The 23,364-nt window shown below is 37.7% G+C and overlaps 1 protein-coding gene across 6 annotated transcripts in view; it reads right to left on the bottom strand.

Annotated features, from left to right (window-relative positions):
- cpeb4b (cytoplasmic polyadenylation element binding protein 4b) overlaps window positions 1–23,364 on the bottom strand; it is a 71,151-nt gene that overhangs the window by 42,248 nt on the left and 5,539 nt on the right. For all 6 annotated transcript variants that reach the window (XM_043703854.1, XM_043703856.1, XM_043703855.1 and 3 more), the window contains exons 2-3: window positions 15,109–15,199; window positions 4,835–4,885 (exon numbers count right to left, since the gene is read on the bottom strand). In XM_043703854.1, the coding sequence (XP_043559789.1) occupies window positions 4,835–4,885; window positions 15,109–15,199 (142 nt within the window). The remainder of the gene's footprint in view (window positions 1–4,834; window positions 4,886–15,108; window positions 15,200–23,364) is intronic.

Below are 23,364 nucleotides of genomic sequence, written 5' to 3'. Positions count from 1 at the left end.
CCCACCCCCACCCTCCTCTAGCTTATCTCTCCACGCTTCAGGCTCTCTGCCTTTATTCCTGATGAAGGGCTTTTGCCCGAAACGTCGATTTTGCCTGTCCTCTGATGCTGCCTGAACTGCTGTGCTCTTCCAGCACCACTAATCCAGAATCTGGTTTCCAGCATCTGCAGTCATTGTTTTTACCTATACAATTGCAGCAAGACATAACCAGATGAGGCGGATTAGACCAGATCTGGCATTAGCAATTATGGGAATCACTTTAGGAAGGATATATTCACTTTGAGAGTGCAGCATAGATTAACTAGAATAATATTTGAAAGATGGCATTTTTGCAATAGCTGGAAGTGACATTAGTGCAGGAGATCAGGGTGTAGAAATTAGTTTAGGCAAAGGTGATAAAAGATGGGTGAATAAAGTAGTCACTAGCATGTGGTCTACAAGCCCAATACAAAAAAAAGAGGGACAGCAATGAGGGATGACTTTAATTTATACATAATCTGGAAAAATCAGACTGTAAGTAGCAGCTTTGATGAGGAGCTCACTTTTGAATATGTTTCTTAGAACAGCAACTTCTGAAATCAAATAGCAACCATTTATTTAATGTTACATCAGTTTGAAAGGTAGAAGGTCGAGTCTAATACAAGCACTTCAAACCTAAGTAAGGGCAACTATATGGACACGAAAACTGAGTGAGCTGAAATGAACACACGTTTAGAGTTATGTGATAGATCAGAGATCCAAGGCAGATTAAGGGAATAATGCAGAATACTTAGAAGTATATTTCTACTATATAAAAAAGAGAGGACCCATTGTGGTTAACTATAGTAGTTGAGGAATATATCAAGTTTAAGGGTAAAATACAATTGTACAATGATGAATGACTGGCCTGAATACAAGGAAGAATAGATAATCACAGAAGTCATACAATGGAGAAAAAGACCATTTGGCCCATTGTGCCCACATGGTTTTTCAAATAAGTATTACATAAGAAAACGTTAAAGTGTCATGGAAGTTTGACACTGTTCTCACAATGGCAATTAATGCTGGGTTAATTGCTAATTGATGATGTTTTTATTAACCAAATGGTATGAAAGGACACAGGGCACAGGCAGGAAGCATTCTGGGCCCAAACATCATCAGTGCTTCAATTGTGTTTTCTCCATAAGATCAGAAATGAACAGTCCTTTTCCTTATGCAGCACAACTTAGATAAACATCCATACACACACAAGTGGCAAGTCATATTCATGTGACACAGGTGCTCAGCAATGGTTCTCTCAAAGCAAGACAACAGGATTCAACCTATACTCTCCTTAAATTCATTGCAAAATCCCACTAACGGCCCAGGAGGTTATGACTGACTAGCAATATAACGAGTCAACCTTGAAATTCTGTATTAGTAAATCATCCCTGGTTCACCAAAGCTTGTCCACATTATTTGAATCACAAATCCTAAGTGCGTTGTAATACTCTCCACTTGCCTGGCAGGTGCAGCTCCAACAAAAAAGTTGTTCAATACCATCCAAGTGCAAACAGCCCACTTGAATGACACCCCATCTATCTGCTTCAACATTAAATCTCCACTGCCACTGTGCACTGGTAGAATGTGTACCATCCACAAGATGCACAGAAGCAACCCAACAAGGCTCCTGCAACAGAACCTGCTAAAGCTATGACCTCTACCATCTGGGAGAACAAGGGTTGTAACAGCATTGAACATGCCATCTGCGCATTCCCTTCCAAACTGCACACAATTATGACTTGGAACTATACTGCTATTCCTTCACTATCATTGGTAAATCCTGGAACTCCTTTCCTAACACTAGGGTGCACAGTTCTTTGACAGTAGTTCAAGGCAGTGGCTCACACCACCATATTTTCACAAGCAGTTGGAAATGGGCAATGATGCTGAACTTGCCAGCAACACCCACATCCTGCAAAAGAATGGGGTGGGGCTGGTGGAGGACAGATCAACCACTATCATGGGGAATAATGGAAGCAGTTAAACAGGCTAAATAACAGCATTTTTCCAATGTTCACCATAGTATTTATGTAGTGGGTTAAGTTACAACTGCACAATCTAAATTCAGTATAACTATTCCCTTGTGCATCACTATTTTACTTGCCTCTATATTCCAATTTACAAAACCCAAAATGTCATTTTTTAAAGACCTTATCTATAAGCATGCAGCTACCAGGAAAGCTTTTACAATCTTTTCAGAGCATATACTTCTCATTTATTTCAATAATACACTACCTCATGCTTACTTACATTAAGTAACATCACTGCCTATTTTGGGAGAAAGTAAGGACTGCAGATGCTGGAGATCAGAGTCAAAAGGTGTGGCACTGGAAAAGCACAGCAGGTCAGACAGCATCTAAGAAATAGGAGAGTCGAAGTTTCCGGCATAAGCCCTTCGTCAGGAATGTTGGGGATGGGAGGGGCTGAGATAAATCGGGGAGGGTGCTGGGAGGAAGGGAGCTTGGAAGGCCATAGATAGACGCAGATGGGGGGGTGATGATGATAGGTTGGAGCAGAGGGTGGAATGGATAGGTGGGAAGGAAAATGGACAGGTAGGACAGTTCAAGACAGCTGTGCCGAGTTGGAAGGTCGGATCTGAAATGAGGTAGGGTGAGGAGAGATGACGAAACTGGCAAAATCGATTTTGATGCCATGTGGTTGGCGGGCCCATGTCGGAAGAGGCATTCTTACTCCAGGCATCGGGTGGCTAAGATTTGGCGATGGAGGCAGCCCAGGACTTGCAAGTCCTTGGCACAGTGGGAAGGGGAGTTGAAGTGGTCGGCCACAGAGCAGTGGGGTTGTTTGGTGCATGTCCTAGAGATGTTCCCTGAAACATTTGACGAGTTGGTGTTCTGTCTGCCCAGTATAGAGGAGACCACATCAAGAGCAATGGACACATCAGATGAGGTGTTTGGATGTGCAAGAAAATCTCTGCTGGATGCGGAAGGATCCTTTGGTGTTTTGGATGGAAGTGAGGGGGGAGGTCTGGACGCAGGTTTTACACCTCTTGCGGTAGCAAGGGAAGGTACCGGAAGTGGTGGATGGGTTGGTGGAGGGGGGAGGGAATGGTCTTGGCAGAATGCTGATGGGGTGTGGATGGAAATATATCTCTGGTGATGGAGCCTGACTGTCGGTGGCGGACATGGATGATGCGCTGTACCCAGACATTGGTTGGGTGGAAGATGAGGAACGGGAGAGAGGGGGTGTTCTATCCTTCTTGCAGCTGGAGGGGTGGGGTGGGGTTCAAGGGCGGAGGTGTGAGAAGTGGAGGAGATGCACTGGAGGGCTTTGTTGACCTTGTGGGAGGGGAAATTGCAGTCCTTGAAGTAGGGGGTCATCTGGGATGTTCTGCAGTGAAATTGCTCCTTCTGGGAGCAGATAAGGCAGAGGCCCCATCACCAGAGATATATTTCCCTCCCCACCCCTATTTGTCAATATAATTTCATGCAACACATGCCTGAACATCATTTCAAGACCAATTTTTTCAGGTATCAACTTGTCCAAAAAACATTCTAATAAGGTACTAAGGTGCCAAGTATAATCAAAATAAAAGTTCTAGAGCTTTTCTTTTATACACACTACCCATACACCCAATCCCAGCTAACGTTTTCCCTTTAAAATATTACTGGTGAGCTTTTTATCAGTACAAGGTCCTGTGATCTTTGTCTAGCTGATACTCATCACAGAATAAGACCTGCAAGATACCTTCTAGGTTGCTGCACAGGGTAATCTTGGTGGCAATATTATCCTCCTTCCAACCTTCAAAAATACATTTGTGACAAAGGTTACAACAAACTCTCAAAAAATAACTGGTTTTCAGGAAGGTTTGTCAATTCTAAATCTTACTAACTACGAATGGGTCATTCTGAATTTTAGAAATACTTTGGCAGTCCTACTGGAGGAAATTTAAAAGATTCCAAGGTTCCAGTGTGTATGTTTATAAATTTATAAGAATTTAAGTTGATGTATACTCTTACCCATCAAACTGATCTTTTTCATCATGCATTTCATGGTTTTATTCATCTTTTTTATTGGATGCAAGTTAAGAACTAGTTACTTGGGCACATTAGAGATAGATCTATACTTCTTAGAAGAGAGGAGAAATTTGATACAACTGTTCAAAATAGTGAAGAGTTTATAGAATAATTAAGATAAATGTATTTCTGTTTGAAGGGCAATATTGTTATGATCCAGAATGCATGTGAAAATAGATTAAACAACTTTCATACAAGTCTTGGATGCATACTTAAAGAGGAAATAGCTGAAAGGTAGGGAGATGAACAAATTAAACAACTTCAAACAACAGATCAGGCACAATAGAATCATATAAGACAGAAGTTACTTCATCCATGATGCAATTCCAAGATGAGAAATAGAATTCCCATAGTAGAGTCTGAGTGAGTGTGACTATTTAATCATGACATGAATCTCCCTCTCACACAGCTTATTCCTGTTGAACAACGTATATACTCAGTGAAGTTCTGAAATTTGTCATTACATAAAAGTTTAAGAAATCAGTGTTTGAGGTACCTTTCACCGTTATTCTGTAGCTTTCACCTTTGGTGCTGCAAGTTTGTAGTCAGTAGCAAATTAGGTTTAAATGGCACAGATCTTAAACAGAAAATGAAGGGCTATACTTTTAGTCATCTTCAGAATGAAACTTACTAAACCAAGATATTCACTGTTTGGAAAAGACTCAATTTTTATTGTTGTATCATCGCAACATGCTGCTGACTGGAACTTTAATGCTTCCATTTAGTGAACCAATTTCAGCTTTAAAAACTGGCACTGTAAAGTTGCAATAAATACTTACCATTAATAGAAAGAGGACTCTCTGATCCTGGATGTGCGTAGTTTAGACGACCTACATGAAATTAAAGAAAGTCATATGAGGTATGAACTGAGAAGCCCATTTTAGGTTCACGCTTTCCAGCAGAAAACCTCACAATGAAATTTCAACATCAACATTTAGGATCTTTTGTTCCCAAATGGTTGGAATACAAGATGGAGATCGACAGCACAAGTATAGAATTACTTTCAAGTTATTTACCATTTATTAAAATCTGAAATTCAGAAAACTCAGTTTTACCTTAAGGCAGGCTCAAATCAAGTCCATAATAAAGAGGCATACTATATAGCCATTCATACTTTATGGCTTCTTTGAAAAAAATTCATTCATAGGATGCTGATGTCGCTGGCTGAGGCAGCATACACTGTTCATCCTTAATTGCAAAGAATGCATTTAAATATCACTTAAATGCTTGGAGTACTTGTTCGTCAGTTAGGTAAGGAAGACATATTTCCTTCCAAGGACATTAGTGACAGCCTATGGGCATTTATGACAACTGACAGAGGTTACACAGCCACCTTTAGACTAGATTATTTGATTTAATATTTAATTTCACTATCTGTCACAGTGAGATTTGCATTCATGAATATCGTCAAAAGTCACATACCACCACATTCTAGTCCAACAAGTTTATCTAAAATCACAAGCTCTTAGAACAGTGCTCCTTCACCAAGTGAAGTGACTTCACCTGGGGGCAGCAATCTGGAAGCTTCTGATTTCAAATAAACCTGCTGGCCTATAACATGATGTTGCGTGACTTCTGAATTTGTCCGCCTCAATACAACACCAGCACCTCCACTTCACGAATCTAGATAGTTAACTTGACGTTCTGCATTGCTTGCCCGGTGACATTACCACAACAGCACCAACATGAAATACAGCAAACTTTGTTTTAACTGGCACCTTATCAACTGGCACTCTTGATAAACTGGCAAAAGTTATATATCTCAAATACCCTTATCTAACATGCCAGAGTATTTATTTTCTTACTTGGAATCTTGCTTCATTTTAATGATAAACCACGACCATCTTTTACAAGTTTATGCACTCTTGGAAGCCAGAGAGAACTTCCTCTTGACTACAAATGGGGCCTGACTCTTCAGAATAGCACTGCACAAAGTGCAACCACATGACTATCCTTTGCAAATGTGTTGCAAACTCTTTATATGGTAGCACAACCATTCTTGTTGATGATCAGCTTTTATAGAATGCTCCATAGAATTGTATTGACCTACTCACTTTTTGAGGATGACCATCACCACACTCCCATCAGTGGTGAGAACAGAAAGAGTTTCTGAACTCGATGTTCGATTAGGTGCTATACAGCTGCTTGTTCGTTTTAATTTGGAAACTGAAGCAGTTCCAGATGATCATTCATTGAAGGTGAGCTAACATTTCCCTCCACCCCCTTTACTTGCTGCCACTGTAAACAAAACACAATGGTGACATGTATACGCCTGCGTTATGTTTCTATTACTTAATGTGTGCTTTTACACTGGTTTCAGGAGTGCATTCATGCTTCTCCATAGATTTTTTTTGAGGAATGTTGATGTCTCAAAACTTCACTTGGCAAGGATTTACTGCAGTTATGCGTACCTCTTGATTATCCGGAATTTAAATCAACTGGCGCACTCCTGGTTCCATCGGTTCAGGTTAATAAAACGTTTGCTGAATTGATATATATTTGCAGTAGGATTTAACGCTGCATTGGATTTGACTTAAAATTTCTTATACCTGATCAGTCTTTTGCAAAAGGTATTCCTATAAATATTTAGTTTACTTTTATATTCAGCCATGAACACAATGCAGAACAATTGTGGAGTTCCTTCAGGTAAGAGATCGCAGATATGAATAGCTTTTTTCCATTCACAGGATCTGGATGTTGCTGGCAACAGCCTAAATAATTATGGCAAACCTCTTTAAACTGTTACATTTGGTGCAGGAAAGATACTCTTACAGTGCTTTTAGCTAACAATTTATTACTGTGCAACTGCATATCAATCTAAACGTTCTCACAGTAGTAGCACAAAAGTTGGCCTGCAAGTTACTCCCTGCAAAAAAAGGATCTATTGTGTTTCTCAAAGAAAAACCATATAGCTTGTTGGTAGTGAGTTGCAGGATTTTAACTCGTGTATATTTCAAGTCAATACAGTGTCAGACTTTGGCATCAAGTTTTGGTGGGGGGGCGAGCGAGTGGAGTAATTTGTTGAAGGCATTGTTTTGTGCCCCTACTGGGTGATCCTTGTCCTTCTAGCTAATAAGGGTCATGGATTTAGAAGGTACTGTTCAGAAGTCTCAACAAGTTTCCACTGTGTATCTCCTCTAAAGCACAAAATGTAGTCTTTGCAAGTCAGCAATTGACACAATAAAGTGGCAGTGGCAGATACAATGCAAATCAGGGCTGCTGTGTCTTGGACAGTGTCAAGTTTTTACATGTTGAAGTTGCACTCGAGCAAAACAAGTGGACAATCTCCACCACACTCTTGACTTGTCCCATGTAACTAATGCCAGATCTCTGGATGTTCAGGACGCAAGTCACCTGCCAATTGCTGCCTTCCCTCTGACTTGCTCTTATAGCCACAGTGAGAGATTGGTCCAGTTAACTATATCTGGCTACTTGTAACCAGAATCTTAATGACACATTTAAAAAACCCAAGGGATTGAAAGCCCAGGGACCATCATTATTCACCACAAATCTACTTGCCACTAACTCTTGGGTGCTTCATTAACAACGATTTCCAAACAGAACAGATTACAATGAAAAAGCAACACCCATCTTGAATCCAATGCCTGTTGCCCTGCAAATAGAATCCACGATCAAAGCTTGTATTTTGAGACTCTGGCTGGAAAGGAAAGTCAAGTTGATTTGATCAGTCACTAAGAAACAATGGTTTAAATCAAGATTGGAAACCAAACCACCAGCAAGAAACTGAATCTATTTGAAAACTATAAACCTTAGAAGTTGATCAAGTCCAACGGGCAGTAAAGGCAGCATTGAGGAAGTTTTGCAGATGGATACCTTTTATCTTGGTGAAGAATGCACTGTGGAACTCTTCTTTGAGAAGACAGTTGTAACATATAGAAGATTACTGAAGACTGCATGTAATGTTTGCTCTGTCAAATTTATGTACAGCAAGAATTGTTTTAAACAGTGGAATTTTGTTATTTCGTTTCTCAACAAACAAGTTGATTTTCGGCTTTTTTTTTCAAAATAAAAAAAAATCCTAAACATCCTAACAAACTTTGGATTTTCATCTAGGAGTACACTGCCCCAAGTTTTGGTTCAGTCCAGTATTCACTTAGTTGATTGCATAGGCTCTATACACTTCATAAACACAGACAGGAATCGCTCGTACTGCTCCTCTTCTATTAGGAAACAATGCCCCACACATTGAATGCAGATCAATATTCTTACAATACCTCCCAAAAATCAGCTGGATGAAACAAACCTTATACAAACAAGAATGTATCACCACTTCAGGGATTTCTGTACAGATGGTCCCCAACTTAAACTAACAAATAGGGTAAAAAACAAAGCAGTATGAATGGACCATACAGGAGAAAAAGATATCAGTTATTGCACCGATTTATCTGATCACTCCTGTTAGAAAAACCACATGCCTGGCTACAATAATGTTAATAGAATACAACCCCCAAAAGCCTACTGGCTCTTAATTCCACCATATCACTTAGGTGAAGTACAGCAAAACGCAATTGTCGTCTATGGAATCACAGTGATGAAACCAGCATTTTTGAAAAACAAAAAAGAAGAGTGGAGAAATTAATAGATAGTCCATGCTTTCACAAACTTATTCGGAGCACAAAATGGTTAAGGAATAGTTCTCTCCTCTGGCCTCTGTCCATGTCTTCCACCTCAATTTCACATGAAGCAACAACATGCTTCAAATGAATATTCAGAAATAGTTCATATGACATACTAAAATGTTCTTAAACAGAAAGAGGAACAAAACAAAACCACTAATTTTACTCAATCTTAAACTAGCAAGTTTAATAAATTTGATTTCAGATGACGGTACAGGAAAAAAAAAATCAAAATTATTTTCCAAAGTTAGATGCTTGAAATAATAGTTAGACCACTTCAAGTATGAAAAAAACTCACTGATTCAACTTGTTAAAGGAAAGCTCTGAACACAACATTCATTGGTTGCTTCAAAGAAATTCAGGTTAATTCAACAAAGCATGCTGGCATGATACACTTCTCAAATCAACAACCTATTCATATAAAGGAAAATTAAGTTTCAATAGTAGAGTGGCCTATTTCTTCTATAACACTAAAGTATTGTCTGCTCTGAAGTTATTATTCCACCTCGCTATACTGAGCCCCAAATGTTTTCTGCCTTTCTTAAAAAATGTGCTGACTCATATGGAGATACAGTTTCATTTTATGTACATAGTCAAAGAGTTTATTCTTGATTTGGATTCAGATTCCTAGGATGGTAGGACTAATGCATGAAAAGAGACTACATGAGTTGGGACTATAAAACAAAAAGTTGGCACAATCTTATTAGACCATGGGGTTGCTCTCTCATTAGAAAACAAGTGCATTAGTGGCTGATTAATGTATAAATGCATCCAATTCACTCATTTCCTTTCGGGGAGGAAATCTTACCTTGTCTATATGTGACCTCCCTAGAGTGTAGAAGAATGGAAGTCAATTTCTGAGAGCCGATAAAATTCTAATTGGACTAGACAGGGTAAATGCAGAAAAGACATTCCCAATAACCAGAAAGTCTAGACCAGAGGTCAACATTTAAAGGAAACAGGGTAGACCACTGAGACGAGGAAAAATTTCTTCACCCACAAAGTGGTGAACCTGGGGAACCCGTGGTTGAAAATAAAACATCAAGTGTTTTCAAGGAGGGGTTAAATGGATCAAAGATTATGGGAATCAAGTTGGAACAGGGTACAGTGCTCCCATTTTGTTTCTATGGATGGAAGCCTTATTTTCCAAGCCCATCAGTCGAGGCCAAATTTCATATGCCAGATATGAATTAGAGTTAAATGATTCTTTAGAGCGACATGAGTAAGCCAACTTAGATAATAAGCCTACTAATTGCATATACGTTTATAGAACATTAGGTCACTTGATCCATTATGGCTGCATTTGCGTTTCAAGACTACTTCAATCTCTTTCCCTGCATTTATTCATATTCTTTCCAATATTCAGTCCTTTATAAAAGTAAAAAGATGCTACTTCATATTATACTTGTGCTCAAGAATTTATATTCTGATAACCTTTTATACAAACTCAATTAATTCCATCAAACTTTCCTCTTTCTCCTTCAATCTGAAGGACTTAGCTCACTGATCTTAATTCACGTGTTTATGAGATGTAATCAATAGCGAGTTTTGAGAAGATTTTAACTCAGGTTGAGGTTCTGGATGTAGGTTTGTTTGCTGTGCTACAAAGTTCGTTTTCAGACATTTCATCACCATACTAAGTACCATCAGTGAACCTCCAGATGAAACACTGGTGGCATGGCCCGTTTTCTATTTGTGAGTTTAGGTTTCCTGGGGTTGGTGATGCCATTTCCTGTGGTGACTTCATTTCCTGTACTTTTTCTCAGGGGGTGATAAATGGGAGCTCAGTCATTGTGCTTGTTGATAGAGTTCCAGTTGGAATACCATGCTTCTAGGAATTCACGTGCATGTCTCTGTTTGGCTTGTCTAAGGATGGATGTGTTGTCCCAGTCGAAATGGTGTCCCTTCCTCATCTGTATGTAAGGATAGTAGTGAGAGTGCTGTGAATTGGCAAAGTACTGTATAGGATCCATGGAAAATTACATCAGTCAAGGAATATCAGGGAAACTTCAGAAAAAAAAAAGGCAGGCAACAGGGAGGAAAATGGGGTCAGATTAACTCACTCCCTCCTCAGCAAAAACTCACCCCTTCTATGTATGTTTGAGTTTTGCCCCTCCAAGTAGAAATAAAAAAAGGTTAAGTCAATTGCAACTATGCTCTGTGAGTGTAGTTTTGGGAGAAGGTGCACTATGAATGGAGATGTGTGTGTACTCACCAGGGTTTAAGCACTAGGGCACTATAAAGTTCACAAGAGAAGAACAAACAACTAGTTACCCTTTGTTGCAGGTTTAAATAAAAAAAGACTTGCTCGCTGAGACCAAGAAGCCAGCTAGCAGGAAGACAAGTACTTCCTCCCTGTGTGCTCCTAGCTAACCATCAAAATGAAGCAGGCCAAGAAAGATTTCAGCTACATGCAAAGTCTAGAACCCTGAAATTGACTGTTAGACTATCTGCTCATCACAAACCACCAAGCAATGCTGATTCATAACTCTTTTTTTGAGTTACTTCTTACTTATAATCTGTGTGCATATCTGTAGCATAATAATTTAACTATTAAAATCATTTCTGTCAACTCAAAAACCTAGCTAAATTGGCTCCTCTTGGTCTGGAAAAAAGCATACATAAGAGAGGGATCCCTTCTAAAGTAACCTTGTGACAAATGAAGAGGGCAGGTGAATTAAGGAAAGCAAATTAATCTCATTTTACAGGGCCTAGGTGTTGCAATGGCTTAGAGAGGAACTCTCAGTTGGCGACGGTCCCATGCTCTAACCCCATGTCTTTGTTCTAAATAATAGAGTTGTGGGTTTGGAAGGTATTACCTGTTGGCAAATTTCACAGTATATCTTGTAAATGGTACACAATGCTGTGATTATTCTGGTGGATGGAGTGAATGCCTTATATTACAGATGGGGTGCCATCAGGCTTTGTCCTATATGGCAATTTGCTTCAAGTTTTGCTGGAGTTGTACTCACCTAGGCCTGTAGGAGTACAGGAATACCAAGGTTTAAATCATTACTGAAACTGAAGCAAGCTTTCTCATTTAAAATAATGTAATATCAGCAGATGCAATACTAAATCAAAATAATGTATATTTCCCATTTAAGCCAAAAATAAATAAAACAATGCACACGACACAAACACAATCAACACAACATCCCACTGGGAAAGGATGCACTATTTCTAAATAGACATGTTAGACATAGACTTCAAATAGAGGGCCGCCACACTCAAAGGATGTCCTAGGACATTACCTAAAAGTAACAAAGCGTTTGGAACGATAATTTTTCCAGCACAATATTCCTCAATAGCTTGACAAAAAGCTACTGAAAATCCATGTGGAAAGCACACTCACTGGCATCCTGAACTCACCCTCTGCATTATGATCTAATAACAAAGTCAATTGTTTTCTGACTCTATTTCTGGTGCAGTTTTCTTTAAAAGAAACATCCTAGTACACATTACCCTTTAAACATGGCCTGTCTCATCCACATTAAAAGATTTTCTGTGGTGTGGTGCATCCCTCCATGATGGCCTTCAATTTAGTAATTACTAGTTATGATGTTGTCCACAATCACAGCTTAACCATTTGCCCAGATTTCATGCAGACTACAGCATCTCTCAGATTTACCGGAAATGTTCCAACAGTCCATCTCTTTGCAATTTCAGGGTATTAAGTTTGGCCTCTCTTAGATAATCAGCTGTTCATAGGCATGCACCTTCACTTCTGGTCTTCTGTCAACACATTCAATAATAATTCCACCTTCTAACAATACTCCTAGTACAGGTGCTCTTTGTAGCATTTAAGCCATTTATTTTTCTCGATGGTGCACGCGGGAACATCATGTAGTCAAGATGGCTAAAGGAATGTTATCCTTTATTAAGGGAGTAATTCATCAAAATTAAGAATATTATGTTTCAGTTGTACAGGACATTGAGAGACCACATCTCAAAATTGTGTACACATTTTTGGTCTTCTTATTGAAGGAAGGATTTAGGCATGTTGAAAGCAAAACGACTTCTGACATTGAAAACTTGAATAATTGGGTTGCCTACAGTTAGGTTGAATAGGCTGGACTTGTTTCCACTGGAGTTTAGAAGAGCGAGGGGTAAGTTGATTTAAATATAAACATTCTGGATGGACTTGACAAGGTGGATGCGGAAGATAGTTTGCCCTTCTGGATCAATCTAGAGCTAGAGGGTACAGTTTTAAAATTAGGGTTGACTTTTTACAGAGACAAGGAGAGATTCCCTTCAAGATGATAGGAAGATTTTAGAATTCTGCCTCAGAAGTGAATGCTTTTAAAACAGAAGTGGATAGAATATTATTCAGCAAGAGAATCAAAGGTGTCAGGAGTAGAAGGTAGTGTGGAATTCTGAGTACAAAGATCAGCCATGATCCTACTGAACTATGAAGTTCTGAAAGATTCCAATGCCCAGGTATGCTCCTATTTTTTTTTCTAGGAATCATATAGAACGCCAGTGAACAGGACTGACTATAACTTCAATGATATACTGTCAATGATATGCTTCACCACTTTATTATTCAATTGCTCAATTTTATGTGACTAGATCCATTAGTAACAGAGCCTTGATCGGATTCACTGGCTGTAGTTCATTTGGCTTGTTGACCACATATTTCTGTCACTGTTTGACATATATGTAGTTGTCTGTTGTAGTTTCAAACCGTTTGACTATGCATGGTGCTGTTTCTGGCATATTCTTCTGCATACCACACAGAATGGGCGGCTCGGTAGCACAGTGGTTAGCACTGCTGCTTCACAGCGCCAGCGACCCGGGTTCAATTCCCGCCTCAGACGACTCTCTGTGTGGAGTTTGCACATTCTCCCCATGTCTGCGTGGGTTTCCTCCGGGTGCTCCGGTTTCCTCCCACAATCCAAAAATGCGCAGGTTAGGTGAATTGGCCATGCTAAATTGCCCGTAGTGTTTAATCTAATCTAATCTAATCTAATCTAAGAACCGAAGTTATCAGCCTGGTATGATGCCTTTAGCAAAGCGAGATTTACTAGTCCATGAGGTTACAGATTCTGGTTGAATAGAATTCTGCTGCTGCCACTCCACAGCAGCTTATGTCTGACACTTTTCAGTTGCAACATTTCAACCGAATCTATTGCATCTAACATGGAACATGCTTTTATCTTCACAAAAAGTGTAATAGTCATTCCTAAATTATACTCTCATGAATTAATGCATTAAACAGGTGACTGTCAAGAACCAATGTAAGAACCACATGAGGGTTTTTTAGAACTGTCTTGGTCTGTCAAATTATTTTAAGCATACAGCTTTCACATTTCAAGTAAAACAGTTTATTCAATAATGAAGCTAACGGCCACGTTTTTCTTGAGTGAGATATTGAGGAATTTTATTATCCAAACCAGGAAAAAATTGCAATATACAAGTTTGTTTTCTAAAAAAAAAGACGGTTTGGTTCAGACAAGGATAAGCAAGGCTATACCTTTTACAAGTCATTTGGAAGCATGACGATTTTAAACCAGAGTATGCAGTTAATTAAGGACTCCCATTAGCGAATCAACAAGAAGCCTCCAATGTTCTGCTTGCAGATTTGGCTTTGGTTACTTCACATGGGTCTCATTAACCTTGCCTATGATCTGGTAACCACAGCAGTCATCTGTGACTGTGCTTCTACGTTTTTACAATTATTCTACAGTGGCCCACTGCAGTCATGGACTTGCAGTTTAATGTTCTCAGTCAGATTGCTGTTATTCCATACTTCCTTACTCAGCTTGGACACAACAGTTAGAGCTTTTGCAATTCACAAGGTAATTTCAGCACCAGGTGATACAGCCAGTAATTAAAGAAATATCTATACGAACCTCCAACATCACATTCACAATTCTAACTGGTTGCCATATAGAAATATCTTGGACCATGACAGCTGTCTTCCTGATTCTGATGACAAAACCAAACATTTATAGGTGCAAGATTGTTAATTTGCTGAAGGCGTTCCTTAATATGGTATGTTCAATAGCACTAAGCAGATGTAAACAAGCAGCTGACATGCAACATGGATCAACAGAACTCGTGTCTAGGCATCAACGTAAAAATTTACCCCACATTTTTACTATTGTTTCTATAATCATCTTTTACTATAGTTAACTTCTAACTATCCACCAGTCAGCTAGTCTAAAGATCCAAATGATTCACACAGACTACCAAATTTAGTTTTCAAACAAATTGAAGTCTGCCAATTCAAATGTTAATCACATTAAAAGCTATTAAGGGATTCATGTAACTGTCAAAAAAATTAAGTTTTAACTTCAGCCATGTCAGCATGGGCAGATACCCAGCCCTTTCCAACTCAGAGGGGATAAAAGGAAAATTTTCTCTAATGTATTAATTTGAATGACAATTGTAAAGCTATGAAACATTTCATTTACCTTTTAATGGGTCTTGTTCCGCTCTCATGATGTCAATTAGTGAACTCTCCAGTGAATGCATGTTTAAAGTATCATATAATCTATTTCGATCCTGGAAAAGAACAGAATTCATTTGCTGACTATTTCATTACAGCAGACAAATTATGACAGTTAGAGTTACAATGGTGACTATCAAGATAGGATGGAACTCCACGGCTTATTTTTCAATATTTTGCAATTAGATTTGGAATTTCTATGAAAAATTCAAAGAATTTTGTGGATAATGCAAGTTTGAAAGAAGTTCAATTAGACTTTCAATTAGTATCATTTCGATGATGAAGTGATGACATGTAAACAAATAGAAGTTACTTCCTCACCATCACTACAGAAACTTGTTAATTGAAAATATTGTATTTTTAAACTTAAATTTGACAACTGCCCAAAAATCTAAAATATTACTAAATATTTATTGAAAGCAGAACAATATTTGCTTACAAATAATTAGTGACCGAAGTGCAGCTCAATCTGTGCAATAGAGATTATAAGGCTAACTTTTTTAAAAATTAACCGGCACTTCTGGGACCAGGAGTGTTCCAGTTGATCAAGAAGTCCATATAATGTAAAGGCACATAGTAATAGAAAAGTAGGGGGCATACACCACTGTTAAACTTTATTTACAGAATAAATCACCAAATAATGTAATTTTACCTTAAAAAAAACTTGAGGCACACAGCCTTCTCACTCACACCCTCAACTGACATCACTGAGATTGAGACAGTAAACTTCCAATATTTCAGGTATATAACTTTTGCTGGTTTAGAGAGAGCATCAGTTCATTAGGGTGAGAGTTAAAACAAAGTTGCTGTGTAATCCTTACTGATTTAACAAATCTGATTACCCAAGTCATGACTATGGATCATAACCTCAGTTCACCTACCAACATATCAAACTTTAGTTCCTTCATTTTCAAGAGAGAAAATAAAAGGTCTGATATAGCTAAAATAACTGATGTGAATTCAGTGGCTGTCCGTGGGGAATAAAAATTGTACTTAAAGATGTTAAGGAAATTTTCAAAGTTGAAAATGAATTACAAACTGAATTGTATTTTCTTGAGGATCTCAACACTGTGAACATTTGGAACGCATGTTTTTAAGTTTTCTTTATTTTGGATCATGTCCAAAATGGTAAGAGGACTGCTTTAATTGAAGAACTGTTTTAATTGTGGAAGGAGCTTCTGCTATAACAAGTAACTGGAACTCAGTTTGAGTGGTGTTTACACTGTTGCTTTCTTTAAGCTGTGAGGGTAGACATCCAAGATAGTACAGCACAACGTGCATACGCAGAACAAAATTCACCCAGAAACAGACTGTGGAGTGATTTATGTAATCAGAACTCAATGCAGATGCCAGGAATCAATGGGAAAACTCTGGCTCCTGAGCAGCTGGACAGTTTTTGTTCACGCACAGTGTGTTGCAGTATTGACTCCAGATATAGCATCTCTCTTTCTCTCTCAGTGAAACAAACAAATGAATGATAGTTAATCTCTTACAGAAAATGATGGAAATTGTTGCCTCTAACCAACTGAAAAATTGAACAATTAATGTATCAGCCATTCTGTTTCATGAGCAAAAAGTTGCGAAAATCTGAAAATAAAGATTGGAATTTTGGAAAACTTGGAACAAGCATCCCTGGATGATGTAGACCGGTGCTATTGGACCATTTCCCCAGTACTTTCCAGACTAATTTTTAGTCTTCTATATGTTTGCGTATGTGTGTTGTGTTTAAGGAAATAGATGGAGTTTAAGCAAGCAGAGTTCTATGTCGATCATTAATTTTCTTTACTTGTGGTTAGAATTGACTTTATTTCTTTCTAATAAACCAGTAGCTTATTGGGAAATCGAATAATTTGATTAAATATTGAAACCTTGTGACAAGCCCGGTATTGGTGAGGCTTGAGTATTGACTCACTTTCCAAAATAGTCCATGACAACATGTTTAAAAATAGACAGCTTTTTGGGCAAGGTACATTTACATTTTCTCCTTTCAAGAATATGCAGGGGTATTGATCTGATGCCCCTCATGAGCAGAGTGTGAAGGTCAGTTTTGAGAACAGCCATTAAATACTGTTGCAAGATGGGTAAACAAAGGGAAAAGTTGCTTCCTCACTGAGCGTTACCAGCCAGTCACCATCAAAAGGAATCAGCACAAAAGAATCTCATTTGATCCGCAAAACTAAGTACTTCAAAGCCTATCAATTACCAACGTCAACGCTACCAGTGTCAAAAAGTGTCGTGCTGGAAAAGCATGGCGGGTCAGGCAGGGTCCGAGTAGGAGAGTTGATGTTTTGAGCATAAGCTCTTCATCGGGATAGTGCTGATGTGCACATCCCCGATGAAGAGATTATGCTCAAAACATGGACTCTCCTACTCCATGGATGCTGCCTGACTGGCTGTGCTTTTCCAGCACCACACTTTTCGACTGATTTCCAGCATCTGCAGTCCTCACTTTCTCCTTTGCTCCCACTAACAACCCAACAATGTTCTTCCACAATTGCTTTTCACAAACTCAGACTGGCCCGTAGTTTAAAAAAAAGATACTCAATGAATCTGTATAAATGTGTTGTATTATTTCTACTCATTCGTTTAGTAATAAATATAGTTTGTGTTAAGTCAAGAAAACTGGTTATTATTTCCTTCTAAAATGTATTTTTGACTGGGAGAAAAGCATCCATAAGAGAGGGCATCCTTAACTTTGGTGTGACCAAGGAAGCATATGTACAAAGAAGGGGAGCCAGTGCAGCCCTCCTCATGCAGGACATTAATAACGTGGGACCCTTGCCTCATATCTGGACTCAAAATTTCAGGGAAAGAGTGCAAAGTTATTCCAAATCAAAGACAAAGCCATTCAGAAAGGAAACTGAAGCACAAAGGACTCTTGCAGAACACAATGGGGGAAAATGGGGAAATCAGCAAAATTAAAATTGCAAGGCTAAAGAGAGTGCAGGTTGTAGAAAGCTAAGGGAATTACAAGTTCCAGAATGGAGGTTGAGAAGAAAAATTAGATTAAGATATAGCAATTAATCAAACTCAATAGAGCTAAATGAAGGTATTGTATTACAAAATCTCAGCTGAGAAGAAATGACAGAAAAATTCAGAAACAAGACCTTTTTACTCTTGAGCAAGAACAATTTTTAACTTCAATTTTAGAGTGAATGATGATGAAACTCATTGACAAAAATTGAGAGAGATGTATGCAGGGGTGACATGCAAGTTTTCAGGGCATACTAAGGCAAAGAGTTCATAAGTGACAACAGCAAGGCTCTTGTGAAAAAAGTAGCTGTTAGTTGTGCAAGTTTGGAGGCAAAAGTCATTGTTCTGTTGAACAGTATGGATGATATAGACAAATATTCATTTGCTGCACTTTATTAGGAATGAAGATTGAAAGCACAGTGCATACAGTCCAAATTGAGCACCAATAGTTACGTTTGATAGTACATAAGCAAGGCTATGTTTACAAACGAAGCACTATAATGCTGTGAAGGAATAGATCTCCGGGGAAATGCAAAAATAGAGCATGAGGATGCACCATGAATTCAATTAAAACAAATAACTGGAGATAAATCAATCAGCTTGAACATTGCTTTGGTCAGAAACCATACATTAAAACAGAAAATCAGTGCAAGATTCAGTCAAAGACCTTGGGAATTTCCAAGACAATAACAGAATTCATTAAACTTATCTGCATGGAGCTTCTGAACTAGTATTCACCAATCATGAACCATGATTGATAGTAGAATCAAGTATCACCAGTAGAACTCCAAAAATAGAGCCAATCTTTAATATGTAGGTTAGTTTCAGTATATAGCTACAAATACTGACAGACTGTGCAAAGGAATATAACCTTATTAACATGATTGATGAAGACAGACAGACAGACTTATGTTCACATTTAAAAGGAAATGCAAACATTGGAGTCCAACTCTAAAGAAAAACAATGTTTCCATGGACATCAAGATGATTATTGCAGTTATTCTCATTATCCATCTTCTTCTTAATAAGCAGTTTCAATAAGAGAAGAGGTTCAAATGTAATTAAGGGATATACTAAGATAAAAGGACAGGAATCAAGTAAAACATTGAAACAAGTGGATGGCTCTTATTCATTAACCAGCATTACCTACCAGAATGGAAATTGAGTGGCTTAATAGAACCCATTTTCAATGTCATCACAAATCATAGGGAAGAAAGCTGTCTTGACAGACAACTCTGCACCATAAAGAATTCAAATTGGCTGTATAATGGAGGTCAGTGTCAAAACATGTTTTAATGAGGATAGCACCGACCAATTCAGAAAATTTTCAATGTAGTTAGATTTCCATTACGGAGCCCCCCAATGGCCTGGTGGGCAAAGGGATAGCAAAATACAACATTAAAGCATAAAGATTAAGAACACATTTCAGGTTAAATTCCAGATCAATGCTGATGGCTACTGTAGCAAGGTACTAGAAGATAATTACCACACCTCATCTAAGCAGAAGATAATGTCTTCAAGAGGAAGCAATGCTTTTAGGTGAGGAAGACATGTTATATGTCATTAAAAATATAGGTTAAAAAAGTCTAGTAATGACATTAAGTATATCTGTTTTAAACAATTGCATTATGAAAATTACTAAGTATTTTAATAAAAGAATTCACTATTGAAATACTATTAAAGTGACTCAAATATCAAGAGGTTAAGCTTACACGTTTTTGAACAGTATTGTCTCATAAACAAAACTAAAGAAAGAAACCTTAAATGAAAAATATGGATTGACAACACAGAAACAGTATCTGTTTCCACGCACTGTTGATACCTTAAATGAAAAATGTTAATTTAAATCATAACAATCCTCAACAGATTCACAGTCTGTGTAACAACTTCTTTTTTCCCTGAAGTTTCAACTTGAACAAATATTCACCAGTGAAGGCAAGGTTTTGTTTTGCATTTGATCTTAAAGTCACCTCCCTTTGCAAAATGGTAGCTGTTGATCGAGGGGTTGAAGAATTATATAAACTTGTGTATAAACAAGGTTAAAGATGCAATATTCAATTATTCTAGCTCAAGTAAATTCCACAACCTTGAAGAAATGGATAGGAAATTTTCAAAAACTGAAATTTGTAATTTAGAATTACTTCAGAACTGCTTGGACATCCACATAATATTGTTATAATTTAAGATGACTCTACACATCAAGGAAAAACATAGGCCTAGTTTTACATTCAATGACTTTTTCTTAAAAAATAATTCATTTCCTTTATTCACTGAGCACTCCACCCTCTTCCACATGAGATGATGTTAAGCAAATATGGAGTTTCAAATATGGATTGACAACACAGAAACAGTACCTGTTTCCACGCACTGTTGATACTCAAACCTCAAAATGCAAGACTTCTTGTAGGGGAATCTAAACATCCTTGGGCATGACTCAAGGTGCAAAACCTAGTCAATACATACCACCTTATAACTAGCATTAAATGCAATCCAACTATAAATGTATAACTTTAGATATTTCGCAATTCAATGTTTCGCAACAAATCAATTCCCAACATAAAGTCAATATTAAAATAAGCTTAGTACTGTAATATTTAATTTAAATCATGGTAGTTTAAAAAAAAAGGTTGTTTGCAAGACCACACTGTTCAAAACTGCATTAACTCAACTTCTTCACGAGTCTCTTCAATATTATTTCAATAGCAAATACATACATTAAAACACTTAAACATCATGACACCAGGTTATAGTCCAACAGGTTTATTTGGAAGCACTAGCTTTAGGAGCGCTGCTCCTTTATCAGGTGATTGTGGAGAATAAAATTGCAATTCTGCGTCTTACAATCTTATTCTCTAAAATCATCTGATGAAGGAGCAACTCTCCGAAAACTAGTGCTTCCAAGTAAACCTGTTGGACTATAACCTGGTGTTGTGAGATTTTTAAACTTTGTACACCCCAGTCCAATACCGGCATCTCTAAATCATTAAAACACTTAGCAGCAAAGTTATTCAACTCTAATAGCAGTTTAAAAATACTATGATTAGATAAACAAGTAAACATCATTGCTTAGATTATTCAGTTAGTACCAAATTATGGCATTGTTGCTGACTTTGGAGAAAGCTGCTCACAAAGATCCAATGATCCCTGTGGTATGGATTTCCTTTTACCAAAGATCAGTTTGAATCTGGCTCCAAATCAAGAGAATCTCCTGACAAACAGTGATGTCATCAAGCAGAATATGCTGCCAATCATACTGAAGAATTTTCAGACAGCTTAAAGCTCTGATCAAAATTTTATGTTTAGGAAGATTTTAAGGGTGAAATTAATGATGGAGAGAATAATGGGATTAAAATTCAAGGTGAAATACGAAGCAAATTTTTAAAAATTGAAAAACTGGAATATGCTTACATCATACTTAGGGTACATGGACTACTTTATTATTATATACGCTATTGGACTTATCTGCATATCCTGCATTATTGGTATTATCTAGGATTACTCTTATCTAAACCCAGAAGATTCTTAAATTGCTTATGATTGGTCTAGTGAAATAACGTTGCCACATTTTATATATTTGCTGTGTCAGATTCATGTAACAATCTATGGAAATGTGGGAACTAGAGACAACATCAGTCTAGGTGCTTAGAATGTAAGTTTGGATAGAGGTTTTTTTGTAGGATGCAAGATAAGTTGTCAAAGCTTTGTGTCAGTTACTCATCATCAGGACGATTCAAAGGATGACCAATTTGAGGGGAAAAAAACATTTCCAGTCAATGAGAGGAGAATGCTAATTGATTGGCAAGTGGACTTTGACTGGTAAAGGCAATGCTATAGAGAATACACTCATGAATGATGATCGACAGTTGCAAGTTTTAAATCAGACTGGTTGACTGACTTATAAGGGCAATACCTTGACCAATGAAGCTGAACAGGTGTCGCAGCCCATGTTTTCTGTCTATAGTAGACAAGTTATTTAACTCTAATTACAGCTTTAAAATTCTATAATTTGATATACAAGTAAGCATTGTAGCTTAAATTTTGCAGTTCATTACAAATTCTTGCATTGTTGCTGACCTTGAAGAACATTGCCCACAAAGATCCAATGATCCATGATACAGATTGCTCTTTTTGAAAGGTCAGCTTGAATATGGCACCAAATCAGGAGACTCTTGATATTGTTTCCAATGCACACAAGCGTGCCACACTGCAAAATGCCTTTAGACTCAACCTGCCTGGTTTAAAATTTAAACAAAGCCTGGCAGTTATCTGTTATTCATTGATGCATTTATAATAGCAACACTTTTACAGGAGTCCACTTGCCAAACAGCATTCTTATCAGCATAAATGTTGGTACTGGCTTCAAATTCTTGTAAGTTGTTCTGACAAATGGAAAGCTTTTACAAAACCTTTTTTTTTAGAATTTTCAAATTCTGTACCGAACAACTAATAATACTTTTTGCTCAAAGTAAACCACAAAATGATACAGCACAGGAGTTTGAATCATGTTTGCACCAACATTTTGAAAGAACAACTTTCTGAAAACAAGAACAGAAATGGACAAACCCTTTCAGATACTCAGGGCATAACTAAGCCTTGGATAGATATGTTACTTAAACTGTTTAGACATAGTAGCACAGAACTTTTACCAACTCAGATAGGAAGAATCTTCAAATTGGTAATAAGTAAAATTTAAAGAACTTGCATTTCTGGATAGCACTTTATTGAGTTAGGAAATCCCATCGTGCCCAGTAGTGTCTGCGATGAAAATTCACAACCAATTTTGATCATAGCAAGATCCTACAAACGCCAATGCGGTAACAAGCAGACAAACTCTTTTTTAAAATAGCAATTTAATTACTGGGCAGGACTTCCCTTTTTCTTTTTTTGTGTGGGTTGAAAGATTTTATGGACTATTTCTTATGTTCTTACATTTAAAACAAAACACCAGAATATCTTTGAAGGACACTTGAAATCAAAGCCTGGCCTACTTCAACATCTGATCTAAAAGATGATACTACAAACATTGCATTCTCTCAGCACTACAACAGTTTGGATGCCGAGATTTTGTGCTCAATTCTGAGCTGAACTCATGACCTTCTCACTCAAGCGAGAAGACTGCAACTACACTGAATTATGATTAATATTTGCAATAAAAGAACAACTTGAGAATTGCTGTCCAGTTAAGAAAACCTAAATGATTTAATGATAACATTTGCAGCTATTGACAGAATTCATTACTCAACCAACA

Source organism: Chiloscyllium plagiosum, chromosome 14, assembly GCF_004010195.1.
Source record: "Chiloscyllium plagiosum isolate BGI_BamShark_2017 chromosome 14, ASM401019v2, whole genome shotgun sequence".
NCBI lineage: Eukaryota > Metazoa > Chordata > Chondrichthyes > Orectolobiformes > Hemiscylliidae > Chiloscyllium > Chiloscyllium plagiosum.
Note: the sequence above shows the minus strand (reverse complement) of the source record. Positions and strands in the feature narration are given on the sequence as shown.